Genomic DNA, 27,767 nt, shown 5'->3' with positions numbered 1-27,767 from the left:
GGGCATACACACTGCTGCCAGCAGCTGCTGTGAGGCTGCAGAGGGAGGTGAGACAGGACTTGCAGGGGGTCCGGGCCAACTGGTGCTCAGCACAAGTTAGTGCAGACAGGGCAGCTCCAGCCAAGGTTTGAGTATTTCCAAGGCTGAAGCCTTCCCTCGCTCTGTGACAAGTTTTTCCTCTTATCCACTGGGAATTTCTTTGCTGCCACTTGCGCCCCTTGCCTCATGTCCTGTCAGCCAGCACCTCCAGGAAGCACTAGGCTCCCTCTGCAGACAGAGCTCAGCTCCCAGCAAAGCAAGCCCCATTCCCTGAAGCTCTCCTCATCTACCATGAGCTCCAGCCATTCTAGTGGAACGAGAGTGGTCCCAGCCCAGCTCACAGATGTGCTCCCCACTCTATCTGCAGGACAGTGTAACACCCAGCCCACCCAGGGGCTTGCAGGGACCTTTCCAAGCCTACAGCCACCATCAGCAAGCAACAACTTGAGGTCAGGCAGTGAATACCTAGTGCTAAAACCCCTGTATTTTATTCAGAGACTACATTAAGTCCAGGCCAGCTGGAGCAGCAGTGTGCTGCTGCCCTCCAGCCAGCACCCCTCACTGGGGAGGGGCTGACACCCCAACAAGCAGCTGCCTCCAGCCCTGCGCTTTGCTGACAAACTGGATGCAGTTTGAGTCTTGCTCCCCTACCAATGCCCTGTCACCCATGGAGACACTCCTACAATTGCCCACAACCGTGGGATTCAGCTTCCTCCCCAGGAGGAAGTCATCCATGCTCCCAGCAGCCACCATGTGCTGCACCAGACGTGAGGGACCCACCACCCTCCTGGCTGAGCAGTGCAGCATTTCCATCAGGCTTTGGCTCAGGAAACTGCACAGCCACTATTTCCACCCAAGCTCGAAAGAAGGGGGCCCAGGAGGCATCAGAGAAGACCATGTGGGTGCCCTTTTGGGCCTGTTCTCATCACTCCTCCAGTCCCAGCTTTGCCGAGCATTAGCAGGCTGCAAACTTCTGCTGGATGAGTCTGTACCTGAGCAGCTCCTGCTCAGAGACTGATGGCTGCAACCTCGCAGCAGCCTGCAGAAAGTCTTCCATGGTCAGGATCAGAGCAGAACTCTCAGTATCCAGCCCTGCATAAGAGAAAGAACAGGAAAGGGCTGAGAGACAAATGCAGGGGTGGCTGGCAAGATCCAACAGCCCCACTCTCCAGCCACCAGAGACTGCAATGAAAACCTGTCTCACTCCTTCCCCCTGAGGCCAACCACTGGAGGTGATGACCACATCTGTAGAAACTGCCTGCCAGCCAGTAACCCAGAGCCCAGCATTGTGGTTCCAAAGCTGACGAGGGCCTTCTCACACAGCCCTCACACAGCAGTGGTAACTCTCCACTCTGCCCCTGCGCTGGGCTGCTCCAACACGTGGAACAAGTAAGGGCAGGGCTCCTACCTTCCTCAATCCATTCCACCTTGCGTTTGACAGCGCACATCATGGTGTCTGAGCACAGCGCGTAGATGTCGGCTCCTGTCAGCTGAGCTGGGCATTTTTCTAGGATGGTGGTGAGATTCACAGAAGGATCCAGTTTAAACCTGCCAAGAGAGAAAAATGCAGGTGTAAAAGCCACATAAAAAACAGACCAGGAAAGCTGTGACAGCCAGTGTGACTGGGCAGGAAGAATCAGAGTACTCATGTTTAGCTGCTTCTGGACTGTGATCTGCATGCTTAAAAAAAAAAGTATTAAAAAAAAAATCAAAGTTTATTGGTTTTTTTCAACATAGTCAACTCTCAGAAATTTCCCTTCAGCAAGGTCTTCTCTGCAGAACCAAAGGCAACTTTGAATCACAGCACAGCATGGTCTGTCTCGGTTGGAAGGGACCTTAAAGATCATCTGGTTCCAACCCCCCCGTCATGGGCAGAGACACCTTCCACTAAATGAGGTTGCTACCAGCCCCATCCATCCTGGCCTTGAACACTTCCAAGGATGAGGCACCCAAAATTTGTCTGGGCCTCTCTGGTTGTGGGTACCTGTTAGGAAGCACAAAGAATGCCTGGAGCAGTCTTGGAGCCATGGTGCAGGATGAACTCTCTAGAACACCATCTGTTTATGCACTTGGTGCTTGACTTCTCACTTAGATAAATTAAGTGCTCTGCATGCCTGGGAACAGCCTACAGCCAGGGCTGCGTAAGAACATGTTTAATTACAGACAGTACAAACCACTGTAACACCAAATCATCCCATCAGAGCCATGCTGCAGACAGTGAGCCTCCTTCAGCATGACCAGCACACTGACAGTGGGCACAGCTGCCAAGACACATGGTGTGACAAGCTGCTCACCACCAGCCCACACTCTTGCCTCTCCTACTAACTTATTGTCACAGGCAGCAGCAATCACAGCTATCCATGACAGAGTCCCTGCAGAGGCAGAGTCACAGCCACTCACCAAGCTGTGGTGGGTGGTACCTCTGCACTTGAATGCAGGGCTTGCCTCTTCTCCCTTAAGAAATGCTCTCAAGAGCTCAGAGCAGCTGAGGAAGCAGCCAAACCCTGCTGCTCAACAAGATCCCACACAATCAGAGATTGGAAAGACACATGGAGCACATGCTGAACACCCCTGAGCATCACAGGAAGAGAGGTAGTGTGATGAATGGAGCTGCCTTCACCCTTGGATCTGCAAAACAGCAGGGGAATTCTTGCAGGATGCAAGCGGGAGCTTCCTGCCATGCAGCTGCACTGCAGTCTCACAGCACTGTTCAGATTTGGCTGAACTCCTCAAGAAGAGCATATGGGCACAGTGGCTGGAAAACTCTACTAACCACTCCACTTGGACAGCCAGGCTGAGCTGCTCCCATCTTGTAGGAAAACCAGTCCTAATTCTGCTTCTGGAAGTTGCTCTGTTCTCTTCTCCTACCTGCTGGCTGTGGGTCAGTGACCGCAAGTGCTGCCCAGAGCTCTGACATGAAGCCAAGCTGGAGAACACTAAGCATCAACCCCAGGAAGGCTGTGACCCATTGGAGGGTTGTGGAAGCCTGCTGGGAGAGCACAGGGTCACTCACTTCCTGGTGACAGCACTCAGCACCTGCAGCTGCGACTCCCGGTCTTCGTTTATGCCCACATAGACCAGCTTGTCAAACCTGTCAGACAAGAGAGGACAATCAAGAACAGGCCAAGGAAAACCTGCCTTGTGTTCAGCCCAATGCACCAGGAACTGAAGGGTGGCCCCAAGACAGCTCCTTTTGCTGCCAAGTTCATGGATGATACAAAGCCTGGGGAGAAGCAGTCAATGTGCTGGAGAGCAGGGCTGCTCTCCAGAAGGACAGGGGCAGGCTGGAGAAATGGGCTGACAGGAACCACGTAGGGTCCAACAACAGCTGATACACACTTCTGCCCCAAGATGGGCAAGACACAGGCTTGAAGACCACCTGGGGGGCGATTCTGCAGAACAGGCCAAGGGGACCAATTCCTCCATCAGTCTGGTGCCACAGCAGGTCCCTTATTGCCCTGCTGTGCTGTAAGGGCAGTAAGCCAGAGCGGTGGGGAGAACAGGCTGTGGTATCTTGTGCTGCTGCTACAGCCACAGGCACTGGCCTCCTCTTGGCTTCCTATCTCCCTCCTAAGCCAGGGCCAGGGACCTTTAGGAACAATCTCTGGGGAAGGAGAATGGTGGGGACAGTCCATCCAGCTCATCCCTGCCTGAAGAGCTCTGGGAAACTACCCTGGAGCAAGGCTGGGTAGGATGTGACATACCTGCCTGGCCGGAGCAGAGCTGGGTCCAGGAGGTCAGGCCTGTTCGTGGCTCCAATGACAAACACATCTCTGGTGGAGTGAAGGCCATCAAGCTCTGCCAGGAGCTGTGAGACAACTCTGCAGGGAGCAAGACAGGATGCTCACAACTAGGCCTTGGCAAGTCACCTACTGTCTTCCTCAGCCACCAAGGCAAAGAGGAAGAAGTGAGTCCACTGGCAGGTCCATTTCTTGGACTTCAGCTTCTATTTCTCCTCCCTAAAGAACTCTGACAATGCTATTCCAGAATTCTCTGACAGCAAGCATGTGGGTTCATTGCATAGTGAGTCCAAATCCCTGGTACCCAGACAGTCCTTCAGGTCTGTGCTCAGCTCTGAACCCTTTCAGTATGGCCACACGAGCTTATACTTGCTATCTAACATTGGCAACACAGACCAAACACAGACAGGCTTGTATGGTTGTGGCTGAAGTTTCCCACTCATATGTGCTGGCCAGTTCTAGCTGTCCTTCAATGTGGTACTGCCCAGCAAGTCCAGCTGCCCAGCAGTCCATGCCAGGGACATGCTGGCAGGCCAGCTATGCTGCCAAACAGTCACTGAATCACTGAATGCTTTGGGTTGGAAGGGACCCTAAAGATCAACTAGTTCCAATCCCCCCACCACGGGCAGGGACACCTTGCACTAGACCAGGTTGCTCAGGGCCCCATCCAACCTGGCTTTGAACACTTCCAATCCTCAGGTCAGTGAACAGCACATGTTGTAGATCTAGTTCCACAGCCACGGGGCTTAAACTGGTCTGTCAAACACGATATTCCAGTGCTACACAGGCCTCCTGGCACAGGGATATCTTCACCAGGTTCTGGGATCAATGAGCACCACACCCAGTCCATTCCAGAGCTGGTCTTAGGTGTGTGTGAAGCTGGATGCCAGGAGCACATGATGTCCCTGGAAAATTCTGCAGAACCCCTCATGGACAAAGAGAAAGTCTGGATGGGGACTACCAGCTCACCAGAAGAGGCTTGGCGGAAATAACCCCGTTTCTGGGTATATCTCTAAGCTGTATATACTTTGCTTCTACCAGAAGCAGCTGAAAGGTTTCCCAATGCACTGAAACAGGAGTTAATAGGAGGAGAGCACAGCAGGGGTGTGAAGGATGACCGTGGAGAGACCAAAGGGAGCACTTGGCAGCCACAAAAGCAGATGGAGGAGACTGTCTTAACCAAATGTTTGCACAACAAGATTGGGCAATTGGGAACCTAAAGCAATGCAAACAGCAGTACTAATGTTCAGAGAGAGGAAACAGGCCATGCTCCCTTAAGGGAGCTGGGAGGGGAAAAAGTAGAGAAAGAAAGGTGGGATGGACTCTGCCCCACAGCTGAGGCAGGTGTGCTGCTCTCCCAAGGACACATGATGCTCACTTACCTATCCATGACACCCCCTGAATCTCCGCTTCGCCCACGACTGGGGGCCAGGGAATCCAGTTCATCAAAGAAGATAATGCAGGGAGCAGCTGCCCTGGCTCTGGCAAACACTGGAAGGAGACAGCACAAAAGGTGAAAAAGACCTGGAGGAGCAGTCAACAGCAACAGGACCTGCTACTCTCTCAGCAGGGAAGAGTTATGGATGGAAACCTGATGCCCACTCTATCACCACCAACAACTGCTTCTGCCTGAGTGGCTCAGTAGAGCAGGGACAGGCAGCACCCAGAAGGATGGGCCCCGAGGCTCAGCTCTGTCTCTGAGAGGCTTCTGTCCCATTGGGAACACCAGGGACAAGAGCAACAGGAGCAGAGAGCAGGAGGGCAAACAGCAGCGAGGCAGGGAATGGACTGGGTGTAGGAGACAGTTGGGTACATGCCCTGGCTGAGAGCTGTGGGTGGGAGCTGAGAAGAGGGGTTTAAGCACTACGTCCTTCCCTTCAGCACTACAGAAGAGCCCAGTCTTCCCATATGCAGAGGCAGAATGTATATCCTTACCATTGCGCACATTCTCTTCGCTTTGCCCGACGTACATGTTGATGAGCTCTGGCCCTTTCACGCTGTGGGGCAGAGAGAAGAGGGAGCCAGTTAGAGGATGCCCATCCCTTGCCAGGAAAAGTCAGTCCTATTGTGTGACCCCCCTCGCTCTTCACCTAAGGAACGTCATGGTGCATGTTGTTGCCACAGCTTTGGCCAGCAAGGTCTTCCCTGTCCCTGGAGGCCCATACAGCAGCAGACCAGAGCGGCACAGACCCAGCGACAGCAGCTCTGGGTGCTCCAGAGGCAACTGGATAGTGTCCAATATCTCCTTCTTCACCTCTTGTAGCCCACCAACATCCTGCCAGGACACCGAGGGGATCTGCCAAGAGAGAGAGAATCCTTGTCAGCACCTCTTCCTGAGCCCCGAGCATGCCTGGGCAGCTCTTGCTCCAGTATCCAGTATCCACATTTCTCCACTTCCGAGCTTTGCGATAGGGAAAACAAACTGCACACGTGCCCAGCCATGCTGCACTCACAGCGTGCACCTCATCTCCAATCCTCCATCACACCTCATATCACCTGTCAGCAAAAATACCCTAGGGAAAGTATCCAGCAGGGTTGCCTGCAGCTTTGTGGGGGACAGTCCTGCTGCAGACAGCCCTTAGGACGCATGAGGGAAGGTAAAAATTAAGAAAGAACAAAAAATTAAAAAAAAAAAAGAAACCTGGACCTAGCAATTATGAGCTACTTGTGTTCAGGGCATCTTGCCCACCAAGGCAATGAGACTGTGCAAGGGCTTCACACCTTCCAGAGCGGCAGAATCTGGGCTGCCAGGACTTCTGTGATGTAAACGAGGATGTGAGAGACAGGCATCCTGTAGGACAGTGTACGGAACACTCGCTGCTTTGGAAAGGGGAGATGCAAGAGCAAAGTCCATGTATGCTGACAAGAAATAGATAGGGATAGGGTCAGCTGCAGACACGCAAGGGTCATGGCAAATAGAAGAAAGACAGCAAACCTGAGACGGGTAAGCCATGCCACTTTGGTTATTTTGTGCTGAGCAAAACAATCCTGGAGGATACTGCTGCTCTTCTCACGGCTTTAGAAATAGCTGGAATGCCACAGCCTGCATGACACATCCTCCTGAGAGGCAGAGCAGCTCTCCTGGGAACGTGCAGAGAAAGCAAAGCCCCAGAACACCTCCTGCCAGCTGCTGGATGGGTGGGGAACAGCTGCCAGCGCAAATGGGGAGTTTAAAAATAGGCTAGGGCAAAATTCTTTCCCCCTCAGCCAATTTGGAACTCCTTCCTTTGCTACTTGAGATTAGGTTATCTCATGCTATTTCTCTAGCTGTCCAACAAATCCACCAGGAAAATCAGGTTAAACAAAACAAAGATTTCCAGAAAAGAAACCTTTTAAAGCAAAAGGTCACAGGCACTCCTTCTGCAGTGCCAATGAATGGAAGAGCTGCCCTCTCCTCTGCATTCTTTCTTATACTGCCTCGCTAGAAAGAGCTCTACAGACATCAGCACAGGAGCTGGAAAACTGCAGCAAGGTTGTTTTCAAGGGAGCATGCTGTAAGTCTAGGACATGTTGCAGACACTGCTAGCAACTGGAGGTTTGGAATTAGTGTTCTCGAGAAGGCTCAAGCTTTAACTGCAAACAAATATGTGAATAACCAGGAAATGCAAGCAGGGAACTGAAGGCAATGTACGTTGAGAGTATCCAGGTCTGATAATGGGCTTTCTGAACTGCAACCAATTATTAAGAAATCGATAAAGGAATGTAAAATACACACAGAATTAGCTCCCATTCACACAGCTCACTGCTGTGTGAATTATGGTTATTTGTCTCACAGCGAACTTGGCAAACACTTCAAATCAGAGCTCACTTTAGTTTCTAGTAAATTTATGCATTAATTAAGTGCTGGAGTAGCTCCTGGATGATGACATCAGCAAGGTGTTTTCTTGTTAGGGCAGACTGCAAGTGGGCAGTTGGGGAAGATATCACAATAACTGCTCCAAGGCCAAGGTTTCCTGTCCTGTGCAGAGCTCAGTTGTTTGCACTCATGGGTGTGGAAAAGAGATTCTGATCAGTTTTCTTGGTCCTAATACCACATTACCCAGCAAAAACTGTCACCCCAAATGCTGTTTCCCTGGGTGCCAAGCTGCCAGAAGTGGATCACACCCCTCCTGAGAAGCTGACTCTGCTGGTTTTCTCAGATTCTTCATGTCGCTTTACCTGAAGAACTTCCAAACTCTTCAAACTGCTTGGCTGTCAGAAAAGCCCATGCCAGTCCAAGCAACATCCAAGGCCAGGGATGGCTTTTCACATGTGGAAAAACTCCCTCACCAGCCTGTGCCACAGCCTCTCAGTTCCCAGAGGCCAGGTGGCTGGGGAGACCTCAGCAAGGCAGCCGGCCTGCCTTTACCTCTTGCAAGGCTGAGCTGCACAGCTAGAACCCCTACAGCACCAGCCAACTGAGTGGTCTGCAATTAGTATGGCAAGGCCTCCCCTGCCAAATTCAAAGCCAAGAGCCAAAAGCACTAGTGGGGGAAAGCCCAGAGGGGACTGTTTCCCATTCAAAGCTGGGGGAATACATGGAAAGACACAGCAGGAAGCAACATGCCAGCGCACAGCCACCTTGAGCCAACAGCTTCTGCAGAACCAACCCACTTGCTGTGCCCCAGCATCCTACCTTCGGGGCTCCCACTGCCTGTGAATGGGTGTCATGCAGCTGGTCCAGCGCAACACTAAAATCCTCCTCAAGCACTGGGAACCCAGCAGCGCAAAAATCTCTCTCCACTTCTTCACTCAGTCCACCTGGAAAACTGGGGAAAGAAAAGGGAAGGACTCAGGCTCTGCCCCACTCCTGGCATTATTGGGCTGGTTGCAGCCCCTGCCCTCCCCCACCTCCTGCCCTCTTGTCTGTGCTACCTCAAGGCTTGGATGCGGGTACAAGCAGCTCGGCTGCTGTGGGACAACAAGGCACAGAAATCTCCCAGCACAAAGCCCTGTGAATGCAGAAACAAAGACCATCAGTTCAGCCACTGCTGAACCACAGCTCTATCTAGGCCATAAAAGGTGTATGGGGAAAAATTCTTTGCAGAGATGTTCTTTGAACCTCTGTGCCCTGGTTAAAAGCTCTAGCTTCTTTTTTTTTCTATTAGCTCTGTCTTGCATCTCTGCAAATGGTGTGGAGTCCTTAGGCTCTAGAAATCTGCACTTAAAGCTGATGTCTGAGGACCAGGATTAACCACTGAAAAAGTTGACTGGGCTGTGGGAATTAGCCCCTTTCTCCAAGGCCAGGTGTGGGAGATGGGCCCAGCACTCCTGGCCTGCCCATCTCCACATGCTGCTGTGGTTTCACTCACGGCAGTCCTACGGGCCAGCTTGGATAGGCTCACTTCTTTGCCCAGAGACAGATTAGCAGTCAGCATGCTCAGCATCAACCTCCTCTGCTCTTCTGAAGGGGCTTCAATTTTCACCTCGTGAAGGAAAGCACTCTGCAAGTCTGTAGGAACATCCTGGGGCTTGCAGGTTGTGCCAATCACCAGGACAGGATGGCTGTGGAGAAAAGGGGGACAGTGTATGGTCTCAGCTCTGTGGAAGCTTCCCTGTTACACTGCCATCATGTATGCCAGCTCACTGTCCAATGGCTAGGCCTTTTTCCAAGAAATACACACACACTGGCTGAAGTGTCTTGCAGCCACTCTCCTCCAGCTTGCCCTCAAACTGCTTTGTGAGCTCTGTCTCCAAGTCAAGGCCCTTCAAGTGACATCTTATTTCTTCACTTGATGTCTGCCACCCTGCTACTTGTCATCAGCCTCAAGATTCTCCTGCTCCAGCTCCCTTCTGGGGTCCCTGATACCCTTGGCATGTCTCACAGCAAACACGCATGGTTTGCTCATCTGAACAACTCAGGAACCAGCTTCAGACAACAAAGCTTCCTGACTGCCTCTGCCATTAAGCTGGAAAAACAAAGGACTTCTGAAGTAAACAAAACGAGTCTGGGAAAGACTCCACTGGATTAAAAATAAAACAGGATACGTTAGCAATCAGTTACCTTGAGGTAACAGTGACTGCTGCCCTAGGAATGGCAGATGCCCACAGCAAACATGCAGGGTCCATACCTCAGTGCTGGGTCTCTGTCCAGGAGCAGCTGCCTCAGAGTAGCAATGACCCTGGCATCCTCTCTCAGCCCATCTCGGTCTCTGCCAAGCACCTCGATGTCTTTCAGCAGGAGCACACACGGATGGTACTGCTGGGCCTGGGTGAAGGCCATCTGTACTTTCTCTTCTGTGGCTGCACTGGTATCACTGCACAAACTAACGCAATCGACCTGTGAGACAGACCACACAACACAGCCTGCAGAAGTTGCAACATGGACAGCTGGAGGACCAAGGATAATGTTCACTGCCACAAAGCCTTCCATGGGCAATTCACCGGTCAAAGGAGATCCAAGTGGATATTTCCCAGAGGGACATTCAGGTCATATTGAAAATAGACACATTCAGGACTCTCTGGCATGGATAAATGGCTGTTTCTTGCTTTTCTGCAAGAGGTGGGGTGGACAGGAGGGTCTTATCTGAAAAAGGTGAGGCAAAGGGACCAGAGAAATCAATATGGTGGATGTCACGGCTCAGCAACCTTAGCTGGAAGGGATGGGAGAGCTGTGGAGGACAGGTGTCTTGGAGGAACAGTGCAAAGAGTAGAGAAAGAGACTCGGGAAACTGTTCAACACGTGATGCACAGGCTCAAAGTGCAAGAGGAAGGTAGAAGGTGAGGGTATGTGTCAGGGGGAAGTTATAGGTGGCTAGAAGCCCAGACACTGTTTACAAAGCAAACACTTGATGAAGTCATGCAAGCGGAGAGGTGACTGGTGAGCCTTGAACAGCAGCCTGAACACTGCTGGAAACAGGCACTGCTGCCTCCTGGTGCTGCAAGGTTGTGCAGGGAGAGCCAAACCATCTCTGGGATTCCCTGAGCCACATCCCCAAAAAGGATGCTTGGAGCAGGGAGAACAGCTCAAGAGCAGACATAAAGGGTAAGGACAGGGACATAGAGCAGAGGAACTCCTGTGCTCCACATACTATAGAAAAAACCCAGGAGTTAGGGTCGTGGCAGGCCATATGGCAGCAGTATCTCTATGCAAGTACAGAAAGGCAGAGAGAAAGGACAAAAAACTGTTGATCAACAAGTGGTAGAGATTAGAGTGGGGAAGAATTACTGTGTTCTGGTAGGACAGCAGACCGAACAGTCAGAGAAAGGGAAGAGCAGGTAGAATGGTAGCATAAGCATTGCAGTCAGTGAGAAAGGGAGGGGAGAATGTAAAAGCTGGGATAGGAGAATAAAATGGACAGCAAATACCTCTAGCTTCAATAGTAAGTGTGTTAGTCTTTAAAAGCAGCACACAAGGCCAAAACCAGAGTTGTTGCCTTGCACACACATCCCACTAGAACCTCAGGCCATCTGACAGGACAGGGCAGTGACAGAGTGCTCCCAAACACATCCTACACATGGATCTGAAGGTACTATGAAATCTCTGCAATCTTGTACTGGATCCCAAGAGCTATGGCACATCTGCAGAAAAGTCAGAGCTCAGGATCATGTCCAGATGAGCTGCACAGCAGCAGGCCAAGGTTGTATCCACCTCCTCCACTGACCAACTGTTACAGCTTGACTTGGATAGAAAAGAACAGGAAAAGAGTAATGTCAACAGGACCTAACTTCTAAATAGAAGAAGAAAACCCAAAAATTCAAAGTGCTTAGCTTGTTTTCTATGAGTTTACTCTAAAAATAGCCACCAAAAAAAAGGAGTAAGCCTACAATTTCCTTCCACAAAAAAAGTAACCTTCCAGCTCTATTCTTTCCATCTTTCCTCCTCTTCCACATCATTTCAGAAACTCTCCTAGAAAAGTCACCATGTGACTTCCAATCCTCTTACTTTTGCAAACATAACTCTACAGATTCAAGGAAATTAAAGCATTTGTGAGATATTCCCAGACTGTCAGAGTGAACAAAAGAGGCGTGCAGAAGGAAAATACCATTTTTAACACGTCTTGGTTCCCAGAACTTCCAGTGCTGGACAGAGACACGTGCTAGACTTCATTTTGGCCATGGAGCTTACCCAGTACAGCCACAGCTGTAAGAACATGGGAAGGGCTGTACTGGTTCAGACCAAGAGTCCATTTAGCCCACTATTTTGTCTCCAAGCATCACCACATGGGGCTGCTTAGGAGTAAGATCACATATAATCCTCTCCCCTAAGTAGTCTTCCAGGCACCTACCATTCCCTCCAAAAGGGATTTTCCCAGCCAGATGTGGTTTTGTAACAGTAGCCTTCTCCTCCAATTACTCTTACCTACACAAAGAACTATCTCCTTTAGCTTGCCTGTACCCATTAACTTCATCTGACAGCCCCAGGCCTCATGCTAGCACAGAGAAAAGTGAAAACTTTCCACTCTCTGCTGACTGCTCAAGATCTTGTAAAAAACCTCTTTCAAAAAGACCTTGTAGAAGCCTCTATCAAACTCTCCCTAAATTCTTTATTTTTCAAGCTGAAGGGCTTATTCAGCTTTTCACCACACAGAAACTGGTGTAGACCCCTGATCTTCCACAGTGTCTTTCTCTGAATTTTTCCAGTTCAGTTTTATGCTTTTGTGAATGGGGACATCAGAACTGTGCATGATACTCAAGCTGTGGCAAGACATGGATCTGCACAGCAACTACTTTCAAGTTTGTTTCCTAAAATGTGATCTGATTTTTGACACATATGGAGGAGAGCACAAGTTTTCATTAAGCCATTGACATAAACCCAAATTCTTGATATTGACAGTCAGCTTGAAATATATAATTTTCCATATAAAACCAATTACAGGGAATTTTACCTGCCACTTCACTGCTCAGTCACTTTGTCTCATTAAAGTTCTCCTCTAGTACAAGGACAGTCTATCTTCCTTTTCTCTTATCTTTAATAACTTGTTAATAACTTAGTTATCAACAAACCATCACATTACTGTTCACCCCCTTTCCCAAGCCACTTCTGACCTCTCAGTGCAGATGCCTGCAGAGCTCTGCTTCTGGTTGTGAAGACTCACCAAATACTCCCGTCCTGCTCTCAACCTTTAACAACACTCAGATCTCTCCACTCAATTTCCCAAAGAGCATTTTCAAAACCCAGGTAAACTGTGTTGGTCAAGTTACTTTCTGAAGGTTTACAGAACAGGACTTCTTGTTGCAAAAACTACATATACTCTTCGCAAGTAGTGAAGTCATCCCAGAGTGTGCTAATTTGATCCTTCAATCTAACCAGCTACAGCTTTGTGCCCCTTGAAGAATGCTTCTTGTTTTCAGCAACTGCCCTTCCCCTGCTGTTCATCTGTTTTGTCTTCCATTCATTTTTCTCATGGCCATCTCAATACAAGCTGTGCAGTGGCCTCGTGTTGTGGCACAGTGTCCCTCAGGTACCTCCACAGTAGATGCAACATTTCCTTAACTTGTCTGATTCTTTCTTTCTAAAGAAACCTCATTTTGATGTCATTCCCCTTTCAGAAGCCAAACACTGCTATGGAAAATTTGGGGGCTTTTTTGCTCTTGGCAGGGGTGGGGGGAGGGTGGTCAGTGTGAACACAGTTACAGGGCAGCTCATGTACAGGTTGAGAGATTTTGAACCAGGTCTGGCACACATGCTGACACAAAACCAAGGGCTGCTTTTACCAATGGCTGCTTTTCTTTTCTAGCCTTCCCACCCAGATAAAAAAGATCTCAGCATCATCTGTGCCTCACTTTCCAACATGCATTTTGCCCAACCTATGCAGGGACAATTGAAAACAAACACCCAATGCCAGTGCAATTCCTGCTCTCATCACATCTCCAATTCAATTCCAATTCTCCAATCTCAGTATATTTTAGTTCCTGCCACCTGCTAGGGTACAGTTTCAGCCCAACACCCTGTCAAACGACGGGATATCAGTCTGCTGAAACACAACTGCGTATGGCAGTACTTGTAAAGTACCTCAGCCTGACAGCAACAATAGCAACAGTCAGTGAAGAGAGGTACAAATGCACGCCCTGGACAAAAAAAAAATCTCTAAATTACTGATTCTGGAGGACTGAAGGGTACACATTTCAGAGGAAACATCTCTTTGTGCTTATGCTTGAGCTGCGAAGCTCAGCATACTCAGACTCCTTTTGTCTGTGTGTACGCATGAAAGCAGCTCCTGGGTAGGCTTGTGTCATGGCTACAGCAAGAGTGTTGGTATGTCTGACTTAAAGAACATTTCCATAACTCTTTGTATGTTGTAAATCCACCCATCAACTGGCCACAGAGGAATTACCTTGAAGATGTGGAGGTTGAGGCAGCTACACGCAGCTCTGACAGCCATCAGTTTCCCGCTGCCGCTTGGCCCTGAGAGGAGAACGCTGGTGCTGCTGCTCAGAGCACTTACCCTGTAACAGACAGGGAGTTTTCCTAGTGACCAGGGAAAACTGACCACAGTCCCACCTCTTCCAGGGCTCATTAGAAGGAATTCTAACTCACCGACTGTTTAGGTGAGGACGAAGAGCATCACAGAGCTGCTTCACAACATCAGAAAGTCCAGCAGGAGACAAACTGCTCCAAAACTCATGGCTGCTATAGGCTGGGGCAGATGGGACAGCGTTGTTTGTTGAACCCACCTGTGAGAAAGGAAAAATAGCACTCTGTGGAACATCACCCAAGTAAAGACAGGTACCAAGCGACAAAGTCTGTTCTGAAATGCCATTTTTCAATGGCAGGAGACATAAGCCTCCCCAGGTACATTCATCATCCATAGTGCAGTCTCAGCCTCCTTATTTCCTGTACACCCTCCCTGCTCTCTACTGACATCTTACCAGATAAAGAGAAGTGTTCTGGGTGTCCACCAGGTAACCCTCAGAGTGCTCGCCTTCCACCATGCCTAAAATCTTCTTCACTTTGAAATAAAGCTCTGGCCACCTAAGGGAAAAAACAAGCAGTCTAAATTGCTGAGTGAAGATCTTGAAGGCAAGAACAGTACAGTTGTCAAGAAGAAGACAGCTGAAAAGAACAGGTAAGCAGAGATACTCTGCCCTTCTCACAGAACCCACAAGGATACCTTATGGATCCTGCTGGGATCTGGCCAGACAGACCAACAGTACTGTCAACAAATACATCTTCTGCTGGTGGCTTCAGTGCACAAGTACAGCTGTACTAACCTTATTGCACTACCTAAGAGCTCAAGACATTCTCTTTTCTGCCATCACTTTCTTCATCACAACTCCACAGATTCATCTGCAGCGTATAAAATCTTACAGCTTATGAAAGTCTTCTCTGCAGGCCACAGTCTAGGACTCACCCAAATACTGTGAGAGCCTTACAAGCATCCTGCCCTGGACTGGAATCGAGTAGTATTGCAACATGACTCTGGTGCATCCTGCATGAATGGTCCAAGGCAATTCCTTGCACTGCACGCCTCAGTTAACTGTGCTAGTTCCCTCAGGGACACAGCTGAAGCATTTACATTAACATCGGCCAAATGTCACTTCGAGCACCTCTACTCTGATGCAAAGGTGACCTTCTCCCATTTAGCACAGAACTATTTCAAAGCCATATGAGCAAAACCAAGAAAGGCAGAACTGGTGGCAAACAGAAAGTTATTCTAACGTGAACTCCAAGGGCTTATATTCACATTTTGATGTTTGCCCAGCTTCCACTTAGCTTTCTTTTATGTGGCACTGACTGTCCTCAGGCCACACCTTCCTCTTCACTCTTAATCCCCATCAGTTTCTCTACCTCTTTTTCTCCTTTCTTCCCTTCACGAGTGAGCTAACACTCTTAGCTGCAGCCCTCCATAATCCAACGAAAACACTTCCCTCTTCCCTGTAAATTAAGAGACAGATAAACACTCAACTCCAGGGACAGATCAGAATGGAATAAACTATCTCAAGAGAGTCAATAGTGGAAAAGTATCTTTGCTCTTCTGGTATCATGTAGTAGAGCCACAGTTTGTTGACACCTACCTTAGGAACTTGTCTGCATTTGCTTCTATAAATTCAGTATTTCCAAATGTTGGAACACACAGGATGTCTCCTTCCTGGGCCAGCCTACAAAAAAACCCAGAGTTTCACTGGTGAAAGAGAGTAAATCCTTCTGGTTGTGTGTCTTCCCTGCCCTGTATCACACGTCTTTTTACAGAAAAGAATGTACCAATTCATACCTACTCACTCCTTGCCTGTAAATAAAGCTATCAATAGCCACTGAAAGATTTGGCATGAAAGACACTGCATGAGAGCAGACACACCCAGACTACTAAGGGGAGCCTTCTGGGAGTGGTATAGAAGATGAACATCCTTAGAGTGTCTCATCCAGACAAAACATCCTCCTTATCCATGGAACAGCTGGGTATAATTCCAACAGATAGCCTTGACAGCCAAACAAATGATACTTGTGTGCAGGTGTCAGGAGAGAAGATGGCAACATATCCAGCTTCCTGACTACTCCATTCAAAGCTGAGAAACGAGATTACAAACATGGCCCAGAATGGAGGTTTGTGGGCAGCACTTGCAAGCCCTTGTCACTGGATGGCAGATCACGAGGATACTTGAAGATGACTTCTGAAGGACAGGACAAGAGGTGTTGCATGCAAGTGGAACACACTCATTAGAAGATAGTTCAAGGTGATATCCTAAAACTACACAGCACCTGCACTGAGGATGCTGATGATGCACATCATCAGTGTGTGTCAGATCTGGGTGCCCCAAACACACAGCAAGAGTGTATCTCATGAGTATGCCCCACGAGCAGACACACGTGTCCACCCCACGGAGCTCACCGGGGCGTTTCGAAGTGCCTGTAGAGCACGCGGCTGTAGCCTCCCTGGGCGCAGTAGGTCGGCGAGCAGATGATCTCTAGGTGCAGCTCTTTGGCGAAAGGAGGCACGGAAAGCACAGAGCGGCTGCCCTTCCCATCCGCCGCGCCGGTCCTTTCGTACCTCTGCAGAGGGGACGGGCCGAAGCGTGAGCCCCCGCTGCCGCCGGCCCGCTCCCCGGGGTGCCCGGCCCCGGCTCACCTGCAGGCGAAGGTGGGCGGCAGCAGCGGGGTCACAGCCCAGGTTGAAGGCCAGGGCGGGGTGCAGCAGGGCGGCGCCGTCGGCCGGGCAGCGGCGGGCGGCCCGCGGGTACTCCCAGGGCGGCGGCCGGGCCAGCAGCGCCGCCAGGTGCTCGCGGGCCGCCCCCTCGGCGCCCACCCGCACCCACTCGCCCTGGAACAGCCCCAGCGCCAGCAGCCCGCGCCGGCTCACCCACACCTCGGCCCCGCCGCCACCGCCCGCCCCGCCGGGCACCGCCCGCAGCCGCGGGCCGGCGGCGGCGGCGGCGGCGAAGCGGGAGACGAGGGGCGGCGCGGCGGGGGCGCGGCCGCGGGCGGTGCCCGGCGGGGCGGGCGGCGGCGGGGGCGCGAGGGCGGTGCGCGTCCCGCTGCCCAGCAACCCCTGGAGCGCCGGGCGCGCCTCCAGCACCAGCGGGCCCGGCCCCGGGCCCGGCCCCGGCAGCGCCTCGCCCCGCCGCGCCAGCACCGCGCCGGCCGCCGGCCGCCCCGCCCGCCCCGCCGCCCCCAGCAGCACCCAGGCGAGCGCCGGAGGGCGCCGCACGGGCCACACGGCCACCCGCCGGCCCGCCGCCAGCCCCAGCCGCCGCAGCAGCGCCCCGCGCAGCCACAGCTCCGCGCCGCGCCGCCCGCCCGCCTCCAGCGCCACGGCGCTCAGCAGCACGGGCTGCGCCCCGCCGCGCCCCGCCGGCCGCACCGCCAGCACCAGAGAGCCGCTCCGCCCGCGCAGCGCCGCGCACAGCGCCGGCGGCGCCAGCAGCAGCGCCGTGGCCGGAGCCAGCTCGGCCGGCGGCGCGTCCAGCGGCCGCAGCACCGCCACCGCCATCGCGCCGCGGGCACGGAGCCGGGGGCGGGCCGAGGCGGAGCCCGGCGGCCGCCCGCCCCGCTGAGGCCACAGAGCGGCGGCGCAGAGCGGCTCTGCAGGGTGAGAGCTGTGCAGCGCGCCCGAGCGGCTCCGCTCCCACACCTTCTCCGAGCCGTGTCCGTGGCAGCGACACTCCGTGACGCTGGCCCCGTCCTCCCCAGGCTCCAGCAGGTCTGCAGCCACAGGCTGCGGGAGGTGGGAGAAAGGGGGAACGGGGCCAAAAAGGCGGGCGAGGCTTTTGCTGCTCCGCCGCTCCCGCGAGTCTCACAGCAGTGTGGAGTTGGAGGGAATTGGCACTCAGGGCAGAGCAGCGTGCCCTCTCCAGTGCGAGCCTCGTGAGACGTTGTGGGCTGAATACGTGCCTTTGGCTTAGAAGAATGCACTTGTATGGTGCTAGTGCTGAACTAACCTTGGATATCATAGAAGAATGCATTTGTATTGGTGCTAGTGCTGAACTAACCTTGGATATCATAGAAGAATGCATTTGTATTGGTGCTAGTGCTGAACTAACCTTGGATATCATAGAATCGTAGAATATCCTGAGTTGGAAGGGACACGTCAAGATTATCAAAGTCCTATTTCTGCCCGTGCACAGGACAACCCCAGTAATTACAGAGAATGCCTGAGAGCATTGTCCAAGCACTTCTTGAACTCTCTCAGGCTTAGTACTGGGACCGCTTCTTGTGAAGCCTGTTTCAGCACCCAACCACCCTCTGGGTGGAAAACCTTTTCCTAATATCCAACCTAAACCTCCCCTGACCCAGATGCACAACCATTCCCTCGGGTCCTGTCACTGGTCACCACAGAGAAAAGATCGGTGCCTGCCGCTCTGCTTTCCCTTGTGAGGAAACTGCAGATTGCAATGAGGTTTCTCCTCAGTCTCCTCATCTTCAGGCTGAACAGACCAAGTGACCTCAGCCTTCCTCTTATGGCTTCCCCTCTAGAACCTTCACAGTCTTCGTAGCCCTCCTTTGGGTGCTCTCTAATAGCTTTAATATCTTTCCTATATTGTGGTGACCAAAACTGCACACAGCCCTCGAGGCGAGGCTGCACCAGTGCAGAGTTCAACGAGACAATCACCTCCCTCGACCAGCTGGTGATGCTGTGTCTGATACACCCCAGGCACAGTTGGCCTATACCTGGAGCAGTCTGGAGACAAAGTCAGAGCCTCTGATCAGTGCCTGTGCCCTCAGCCAGAGTCCAGCTTGCTCTGGGTAAGATGCTGCTCGTTATACAAAGTGTCTGCTGGTGATACAAGACGTGAGTAAAGAAATGCAAACCCCGTAGGATTCTTTAACTGTGGATCCAGACACCCCTGTGTGTCGCCTCACAGCTAGACAGGGGTCTGTGGGAATAAGGGGAAGAAGTGAGTCTTCCAGTTGCCTCCAGGGCTGCAGCCAGCCTTTAGGCGTTCCTGGGCTGCTCGCCGTGTCCCACCGCCTCTCTCCACACGAGGGAGCGCTTACAAAACGTTCGTACTCACTTCCTAACCTCCCTGAAAATCCAGCCAGCGATTTGAGAGGATCCGGAAAAACAAAATGCCACTTCTTAGAAGTGTCACCATGAACATGCTTCTGCAAAGGCAGCCCTGCAGCCTTCTTTGTTCTGGGTCCATCAAGGGGACACCTCCTTGCAACCCCTAGACGTGCATGCCTGACAGTCAGCTTCCAAGCCAAGAGATGCCAAATAGTAGCATTTTATTTCTTTTCCCCTTTCCTGTCCCTTCTTCCATGATTGGTTTGGCAGATCCTGTAAGTCCCTGGCTAGTTTGTGCAGTGAAAAAATCTGCATGTGCCAGGGCAGGTGGCAGCCCAGATGAACTGAGGTGAGGTTGTGGCAGCTCTGGCTTCTGAACACTGGCTTTGAATTTATTGACTCCTTTTGCCTGAGCCACATGGGAAGGATCTCTCACCTGAACAAGCCCAGCATTTGTGGCTGAGGGACCCCCAGGGCCCCTCACAGAGGGACACTCATGACAGCCAGGCCCTGATGTGGTCACCAAGGCTGCTCCTGGGTCTCATATAGGCAACCCCACTGCAGCAGTGGAGATGTGTGTAAGTGGCAGCCACTGCCTTAAATCAAGGTTTCTTCTCTTGCAATGTCATGACTGGGCCAGGCCTGAACCAGCACTGGCAAGAGCCATGGCCGGGTTTGGCTGCCAGTAACCCCAGCATGGGTCAAATCTGAAGCAACAACAAGAATATGCTGCCCTACTCCTGTTGCAGCTCCAACCACAGTGACATATGGAGCACTTCCCTGCCAGGTTTAGCACGGGCAGCTAAGAGGCAAGTGACTACCTACTCTAAGGATTGTCCCCAGGATTGCCTTGCCACCAGGAACTGAACCTGGGCAGTCACTGTCATCCACCAGTGTGTGCACCCCCACAGTTACTTCCCAGCACATGAAAAAGTGCCTTGGGCCAGCAGCTGTTTCCTTGGCTCCCCCTTCACAGCATGTGGTGTAGTGAGAGCTGGGAGCCTACAAGGCACTACCAGGAGAGTTGTCCGCACCCTGCACAGGGCTGGAATTGTAGTGTCTCCCCTTGTAGCAGTTGTGGTGGTGACATGCTTGCTCTCACAGCACTGCACTGGACCCAGCACAAGGCGAAGGGCCAGGCCATCTGCACGCAGGCAGAGGAAAAAAAAAAAAAAAAGATTGCAAAGCATCCAGTGCCAGCATGGCACAGCCCAAATAAAAGGTTTGCAGATGCTGCTCAGGCAGGATTAGGCCTCCAATGTGTTAAGTCTCGGCTCTCGGTGAGCCTAATTGCTGCTGCAATAAGCCCTGGCTGGTCCTTTCCTGAACCATGCTCCCCACAGCCCCCCCAGCAAACGTTTTTTTTGCTGCGAAGCAAAAGCTTGTGTTTGCCATGCATTTGTTACCCTTGGTAAGGTCTGGCCAAGCAGTGGAGGTGAAAGGTGGAAAATCTGCACATGCCACTTATTGCTCTGCTCTTCCCAGCAATTGTCCCTCCGCTCTCCCCCTGTGCAGCACAGCTTGTGTGTAGGGAGCCAGGCCCAGCAGCAGAGGCAGGAACAGGTGACAGCATCATTACATGGCCACGCACCCCGAGCTGTATTAGGAAACTTTCCAAATTGGAATTACTCAGATTCTAATAAAACCTTTTGATAATTTTCCGTTATGTTTTGGCTGGCAGATGAAACTGGAGGTGTTCCAGGAGAGCTGTCACGGCATGTGCACGGGCCAGTTCAGTAACTGCCACAAGATGTGCCAAAGGAAGGTATAAATTGCAATGCAGAGAATGAAAACCAAAGATACACCACAATTTTATTTATGGATGCGTAATAAATAAATGGTGGACAATACAGGAAGAGCCACATTCAAAAATCCAGATCACTAAAGTGCTTTTAGACACAAATATGGGGCAACCAAGAAACAGCTCTGACATTAACATTTTTTACAGACAATTACAAAATATCTTCTTCTGACAATTCACAAAATTGTTTAATTGCTCTGGGGTACTATGGCTTGCTTTTCAAAAAGGTCTGTTCTATTATGCATAGTGTTGCAGGTAACATTCAAGAGTGTACAAAATCATTGCATAAACAAAAATGTCTTTACCCCCTTCTCCCAAATATGAGTTAAGGAAGCTACACAGTGTAAATCCAGTGATAAGGCTGCATTGGCAGGCCAGATCCTCAGAAAGTGTAAACCTGAGTGTTTATACATCCTCAGGTTACACCAGCTTGAGGATGAACCCTACAGTGTTTAAAAACCCTGCTTATCCTCGAGGTGGAAGAATTGCGTGTTCAACATGGAAGGACTGGCACGTGGGCACTGTGCTTGGAGAAGACGTCTGTAAACTCCTGCACCATCTTTGCACCTGCGTGTTGGAGGGAGCGACTCCCATTGCGTTGCTCCTCTTTGTGCTCCTGGCTAGCTGGGGAAGTGGTCACCGCCCAGAAGGAAAGAGTGGCTCTTCTCCAGCAGCATTCCGTGCTGACCACAATGCAGTCCCAATTTTCGCACTGCTCTTGGCCCTGCTGGGACACTTCTCCCACCCTCCACCCTGGCTCTGCTGAGAAGTGAACAGCTTGAAAGTGAAGGGACAAGGGGATGTGTGTGCTCAGTTTTAAAATGCCCTGAATTCAGATAGAAGTTCCATTATTTAAGAAAAAATATATATATCAATAAATGAATAAATATTATTATCTTGCCAGGACTCTGTGAGGTCTGGCCTCCTCCAGGGCAGCCCAAGCTCAGTGGTCCCTGTCGTTCTGCTCTGGGGGGGGTGTCCCGTTGATGCACTGCCTCAGTACACCCCTCTTCTCGTGCTTGGCTGTCCTGGAGAGGTCAATGGCTGTGTCCTCTGAGTCTTTTGCAGGGCCAAGCTTGTCGGAGCCCCTCTGGGAACTGGCCTGCTTCTCTTTGAGTTCCTCCTCCTCCTGCTCCGTTCGCCAGCCATCTGCCAGCTTCTCTTGGCTCTCTGCCTTCCTGCTTACCTCCATGGATTTTTTGTGCATGCCTTGCAGAGGGGAGAGAGCAAAGGCAAGGGTGCTGGTTGCTTATTTCTGCCTGGGACTGCTCATCATCACTTCCTGCACTCCTGCTGCTTCCTTCAAGTTCTCGCTTGCATCCTAGGGAAAACTCTCTCTAGCTACCAGCCTTTCCTGACCCAGAGCCCTGCCACCTGCTCTCTGCAGCCCAAGAGAATGGATGTGGCAAAGTTAGTCCATACCTCCCCTTGTAGTACAAGGAGAGGGGTGGTGTAATGGCTCATCCCTGATTTTGACTGTGTATGAGCAGAGGGTAGCTCTAAGGTAGCATTAACTACCTTAGTTATCTTCAGCTTGGGGGGAATGATGACTTCTTAGACACCTTGCAACTCCCATGCTGCCTGCTAGCACTACAAAGCAATACCTAGCCACATGCAGGCACCTGTCTGACACAGCAGTAAAAGGTTTTCCTAGCTGTTCTTTGCAAGGAGGGAGTGGAAAACCCAGGACACTTGGCAGCGTCCAGCTCAGGGTCGAGACCCTGTTCTTCTCTGGGAAAAGGCAAAGATAGCCATATGAAAGAAGAAGGGCCGTTCACTCCACAGCTGCACCCTAACCCCCCCAGCCCCACGGTCCCACTCACCCAGCAGCCACGGGGCGCAGGATCCCACCAGCCCACTCTTGGCAGAGTTGATGATGGACTCAGGCAGAGGGATGGAATGCCTCACCATGGCCCCGTAGAGGCCATACTCGGCCATCACGCTGCTCCGGCCCCAGCACTTCTCCCGCTTCCGCCACTTGGCTCTTCGGTTCTGAAACCAAACCTTCAGGGGTAATAGCCAGGAGAGCACGGAGGGGTGGGATTGGGGAGGAGACAGTCCCCATGGCCAGGTGTCCAGGGCCCAGTGGGCACAGGGGAATGTGCATCCAGGGCAAAAGGGCAGCCATGGAGGTGCATGGAGGGGTTTGGGTGTGTGAATGCAGACACGCAGGCAGCACCGGGAGGGCAGCCAGGGTAGTGTATGGGGAAGAGTGCAAGGGAGGGCACACACATGGGTGTCAGAGAGGGGAGGAAGGGGAGGAGAGGGAGCACATGTTAACACTAGGCTGATTGTGACACAGGAGGGTGATTCCAGCCAAAGTCACCCTCCACTGTGCCTACCCACAGGGCCTCTCTGCCTTATCCACGGAGCACCAACCTCTTCAGGAAAAGGGCTCCATAATGTAGTGACCAGTGATGACAGAGGGTGCTCAGATCCCTCTCCGTACCCCCTTCCTGTGTTTGAAGGCTTGAGGGGTGCAGATATAACTGAGCTGCTGCCCAGACCACCATCCCATTCTTAAGCCAATGAGCTGCTCCACAGTGAAGCAGGATCAGGCCCTGAAATGCCATTATGTCCCTCAAAGGGACAAGCTAGCGAGCAAACTAGTGGGACACAGCTTGGCCCAGCAGCTCCTGAATTGCTCTCAGCTCCTGCTTGAGTGGGAGGATAGAGCCAAGCTGCCAGCAGGGAGCAGCTGCTGGGGCCAGCTCAGTCCCCTGGTTCTGTATGTCCATTTGGAGGCTGTTCAATGCCAGTGGACAGAAGCTGAGCTGCCCCCCAGGCGCCCTACAGCATTTCATTGCCACCACATTTCTACCACCTGCACTCACTGCCACAGAGCAGAAGAGATGGCCGGGCGCTGACAGCCCGCAGACTTCATGGGACAGAGAGGACCATCGCTGCCACCTACCTGTATCCTGTCCTCCGGCAACTCTGTCTTCATGGCCAGCATCTCCCGGGCATAGACGTCAGGGTAGTGCGCTTCATTGAAAGCCTTCTCCAGCTCCTCCAGCTGGTGAGCTGTGAACACCGTCCTGCCGAAGGGAGAGAGCATCCTGTGACACAGTCCAGACGCAAGCAGTGGGGCTGGCAGCCCCCCCCTACGCTGAGGTTTTCCTCCAGAAAATCCTCCCCGCACCTCTGCCGCAGCCCTCCTTTTTCCTCCCTTGGGGATACCCACCGCCCTAGCCTGAGGATCAGAGGAACAGCGGGAGGATGGTGGCAGCAGCGAGGAGGTGAGAACGGGGACAGCCGGGCTCCCGGGCTCTACCTGTGCCGGCGTTTCTTCCTCTTGATCTGGGAGGTGGACATCTTCATGTCGCTGGCGTCCCCAGACAGACTGTCCTCATCTGGCAGCAGCATGCGGGAGGGGAAGAGTCACGTTCCCGTCGAGAGCGGAGGGACCAAACCCAGCTCCCCAAACGCGGCTGCAGCGGGCCCGAGGCAGGAAGGGGTCCCCTCCCACAGCTGAGCCCGGGGCGCCACACCGGTGATGCCATCCCGGGGCAGGGGGTGGGAGCCCATCCTTGCCAGAGGATGGGACGGGGAGCACGGGAGCCGATCGCGGACCGGGGGGAGGATGCTGGCTGCGGCCGCAGTGCAAGGCAGCCCCGGCAGCGGCTCCGGACGGGGATCCCCGTGCGCGCCTGAGCGGCCACCCCCGACCCCGACCCCGCTCCCGCTCACCGGAGATGTTCTCCTTGTGACGGCGGGCGGCAGGAGGTGGCCCGGGGGGCGGGCGGGGGCCGCGGGCGGGCAGAAGCGGCAGAGGGGCGGGCAGCAGGCACGGGGCGCCCGGCCCCCCCAGGCCACAGAGCAGCCCCAACCCCAGCCCCAGCGCCCCGCCGCCCTCGTAGCCACCGGCGGTGGCAGCGGGAGTGGGCCCGGGGGGCGGCTGCAGCTCGGCTTCCAGCCCCAGCAGGTCAGTGATGGCGAAGCCCTTGGACCGCAGCCCTGCGCCTCCGGGCCGCGCCGCCGCCCCGGGTGCCACCGGTACGGGCACCGCCACCGGCCCCGCCGCCACGCGTCCCCCCGACGGCTCCGCTCGGCCCGGCATCGCCGCCGCCGCCTAGCCCGGTCCGGAGCGGGTACCGCCGCCCGCCGCCCTTTTTATCGTCCCGCCGCCGGCCCCGGCTCCAATCACACCCCGGGCCGGCGGGGGGGCGCTCCCAATCCCCGGATTAAAGGCCCCTGCCCCCTCCCCGCCTGCACGGGCCCCGCGCCCCTCCCTCGACCCCCCGTCGCCCCCTCCCGCCGTCCCTCCCTCCGCTCCCCTCGGCCTCCGCCCCTCACCATCCCCTTGCCGGGTCCCCTGCGGTCCCGCTCAGTCCCTCCCCGGGACGCCCCTCAGGGCCTGTCGGGCCCCGGCCTGGTCACCCATAAATCGCCCTCACATTCCCATGGGTTTCCTCCCCCGGTCTTCTTCCAGGAACCCCCTGCTCTGTTCCTATGTCCTCATATCCCCTCTTCCAGGGCTTGGCACTGCTGTCCCCAGTATCCCCATCCCATGCCATGACACTTCAGCCCCACTTCCCAGATGGGACGTTACACCGGGCTCAACACCCCAAAGACAGAGATGGGAAGAACCAGGGGTTATGGGGCAGGACCCTCCATGACCCCAGGTGTCTTCTACCGGGGCCAGGGCCACCTCTAGGTGCCTGGCCTCTGTGCTCCCTTTTACTCCCAGATTCTTGCACCTGGGCTGCAATTTTTTTCCCCCTTCCTTTCATCTGTTGATGGAAATGATTTACAACCGGCTTACACGGGCTGCCTGATCCAGGCCTTCGTTGGATGGTCAGATTAACTGAGGGTCCTTCTGATAAAGATAATTACGAGGGGACTCCGCATTAACTTTGCATTATTAAAGAAAGACCCAAATCTCCCCTCGCAAGCTGTTCCTGGGATTAGTAGAACAATAACTTTCATTTAGGATAATTGCCGTGGCCAGCACTGGGGGCTGGTGGGGGGGACCCTCTAGACCATCATGCTTGGCACCAAAGAAAGGCAAATGGGTGTGCGGGGAATGGGAGGTGTGGGGTTGTCACACTTCCAAAACCACCAGTTCGGGGTCCCCATGTGCTCAGGATGCAGGGATGCTTGAGGCAATGCCACCCAGGGCTGCTCCCTGCCCAGGCACAGAGCACCCCAGGGTCCCCTTGGGCACCTTCACTTCTCCAGAGTGGTTTTGCTTCAGTTTTGCTGGAATAGGAGACTTTCACTGCTAGGCAGGGAGGATCTGCCACAGTAATTAGAAGCCATAATCCGGCCACCACCCACAACAAATTTCCTGTTCAAGCAGATATTAGTGGTTAAAACCCTAATTTTTGATGTTGTCCCCGAATCAGCTTGATTTCAGCAGTTTACATTGAGGCTGAGCTGTTGGGAGAGATGATGAAGCCTTAAATATGCATATGGCCTTGGCATTTGGAAAGTTTGGGGATAAAGCACATATAATTGCTCCTAATCAGTTTATGAAACATAAAAGCTCAAACCCAAGAGAAAGCCGATAGATGCTGAGATGGAAATAGCGATTAAATCTCCCCACGCTGGCGAGGTGGCCTGGATATGGCGCTGCTGCCCGGGGCGGAGGGTGACCAGGGCTGTGCCACAGGGAATGGTGATGCACCAGCTCCTGGGACAGGGCTGTGGGATGGGGTGGGGGGACACACCTGCTGCCATCACTGGCTCCCCCAGCTGTAGTGAAGAGGGGCATCTCCACTGGTCCTTTGGACAATAAATCAGTTAAAGGATATCTTGATATATGCTCATCAGATAGGATTAGCTGGGATTAGACTAATCAGTAAATGTTTCTCTGCTCATTATTTTCCAGGGAAGATTTTCAGCTGATTCTCCGACGCCAAAAGATTATTAATCGCTTAAAGAGCAGAACATCAAACATCGCCCCTTGCTCTAATTTCCCTGGGGTTTGCCTGTGGGCAGGGTGCCTGTGCCAGCCAGCCCAGCATCCTGAGGGTTCCCCAGCACCCAGAATCTCCATGGGCCTCTACCAGAGCAGCCCAAGGCCACAGCACCCCACCCCCGATGCGGTCCCGTGTCCCAGGGGTGAGTGCTTCCTGCAGCTGGTGCTGCACCCCCATCCCTTGCTCTCTGATCCCTGCTGCACCCTGCAGTACTAGGCACACAGAGAGGTGGGACAGTCCCTGAACAATCCCCTCCTCCCTGTGGCCGCTCCACCACCATGTCAGACACCTGCTATGACCTGTATCACCCTATGGGATGGATGCCACATTCAGGATAGGTGCCTGAATCTGTCCCCCTCAGACACGAGGAACAAGCCTTGCAAGTCCTTGCAACATTTTGGCAGACCCTCTTCAGCTGAGGATGGCTCCTGAGCCAGCGGCTGGTGGGTTTTTTTGAGTCCCTGTCTTTGCAGGGATATGAAGCTCAGGGAAAGCCCCAGAAGGATGTGGCACTGCAACCACCTGCTGTAGCAATGAGGAGGGGGTAGCAAGGAAAAGGTACTGAAGGGCCTGGTTTAGGGGATTAGTAATGGGATAAGACAGCTTTCACCTCCCTGGTTTAGATATGAATCAGGTCAATAATAAAGGACCATCTGACAGTTTCAGGCAGCTTAGGGTGGAAGAGGCTCCTGTGCTCCAGGCTGGATGGAGAATCCATCTCCAAAAGCCCAGCTCTTGCTGCACACTTGTCCATTGGACCTGCACCAGTAGTCACAGCCCGGTGCACCCTGCCAGCTCCACACCACACACCTGCATCAGCTCCTGGCAAACCAGCACGGGAGCAGGTTGGAGCCTAGCCCCCAGGGATGATGTTGAAGCCACAGCCCTTGGGTGCCTGCTG

General features: G+C 53.1%; 2 protein-coding genes across 2 annotated transcripts; both read right to left on the bottom strand.

The window, feature by feature from the left end:
* Positions 1-958: 958 nt before the first annotated feature.
* PEX6 (peroxisomal biogenesis factor 6) lies at positions 959-17,626 on the bottom strand. Its single transcript, XM_051793035.1, has 17 exons — positions 16,766-17,626; positions 16,529-16,689; positions 15,717-15,800; positions 14,571-14,673; positions 14,239-14,375; positions 14,036-14,147; positions 9,830-10,038; positions 9,071-9,263; positions 8,634-8,710; positions 8,395-8,527; positions 5,870-6,075; positions 5,715-5,776; positions 5,162-5,270; positions 3,744-3,860; positions 3,053-3,130; positions 1,448-1,587; positions 959-1,131 (listed from the first exon to the last, which is right to left on the bottom strand). Exons 1-17 carry the CDS (start codon positions 17,624-17,626, stop codon positions 995-997), a joined length of 2,919 nt encoding a protein of 972 aa, XP_051648995.1. The 3' UTR covers positions 959-994.
* Positions 17,627-20,746: 3,120 nt separating this feature from the next.
* Positions 20,747-25,002, bottom strand: VSX1 (visual system homeobox 1). Its single transcript, XM_051793040.1, has 5 exons — positions 24,633-25,002; positions 24,217-24,295; positions 23,857-23,980; positions 22,766-22,946; positions 20,747-22,151 (listed from the first exon to the last, which is right to left on the bottom strand). Exons 1-5 carry the CDS (start codon positions 25,000-25,002, stop codon positions 21,886-21,888), a joined length of 1,020 nt encoding a protein of 339 aa, XP_051649000.1. The 3' UTR covers positions 20,747-21,885.
* Positions 25,003-27,767: the final 2,765 nt, after the last annotated feature.

This window comes from Manacus candei, unplaced genomic scaffold, assembly GCF_025592945.1.
Source record: "Manacus candei isolate 608988 ecotype Guabito, Panama unplaced genomic scaffold, ASM2559294v1 h1tg000035l, whole genome shotgun sequence".
Taxonomy (NCBI): Eukaryota; Metazoa; Chordata; class Aves; order Passeriformes; family Pipridae; genus Manacus; species Manacus candei.
This window is presented reverse-complemented; position numbering and strand designations above follow the sequence as displayed.

Bases quoted from the DNA above. Each gene is read 5' to 3' on its own strand.
- PEX6 (XM_051793035.1), bottom strand. From the start codon at position 17,626: ATGGCGGTGGCGGTGCTGCGGCCGCTGGACGCGCCGCCGGCCGAGCTG. The intron at 3,131-3,743 runs GTATGTCACATC...CTTGTCTGACAG, and splicing joins GCTCTGCTCCGGCCAGGCAG to GTTTGACAAGCTGGTCTATG. The intron at 1,132-1,447 runs GTAGGAGCCCTG...TCTCTTATGCAG, and splicing joins GGTGGAATGGATTGAGGAAG to GGCTGGATACTGAGAGTTCT.
- VSX1 (XM_051793040.1), bottom strand. From the start codon at position 25,002: ATGCCGGGCCGAGCGGAGCCGTCGGGGGGACGCGTGGCGGCGGGGCCG. The intron at 23,981-24,216 runs GTAGAGCCCGGG...TCCCTTCGGCAG, and splicing joins AGGAAGAAACGCCGGCACAG to GACGGTGTTCACAGCTCACC. The intron at 22,152-22,765 runs GTGAGTGGGACC...CCCCTCTGCAAG, and splicing joins CTGCGCCCCGTGGCTGCTGG to GCATGCACAAAAAATCCATG.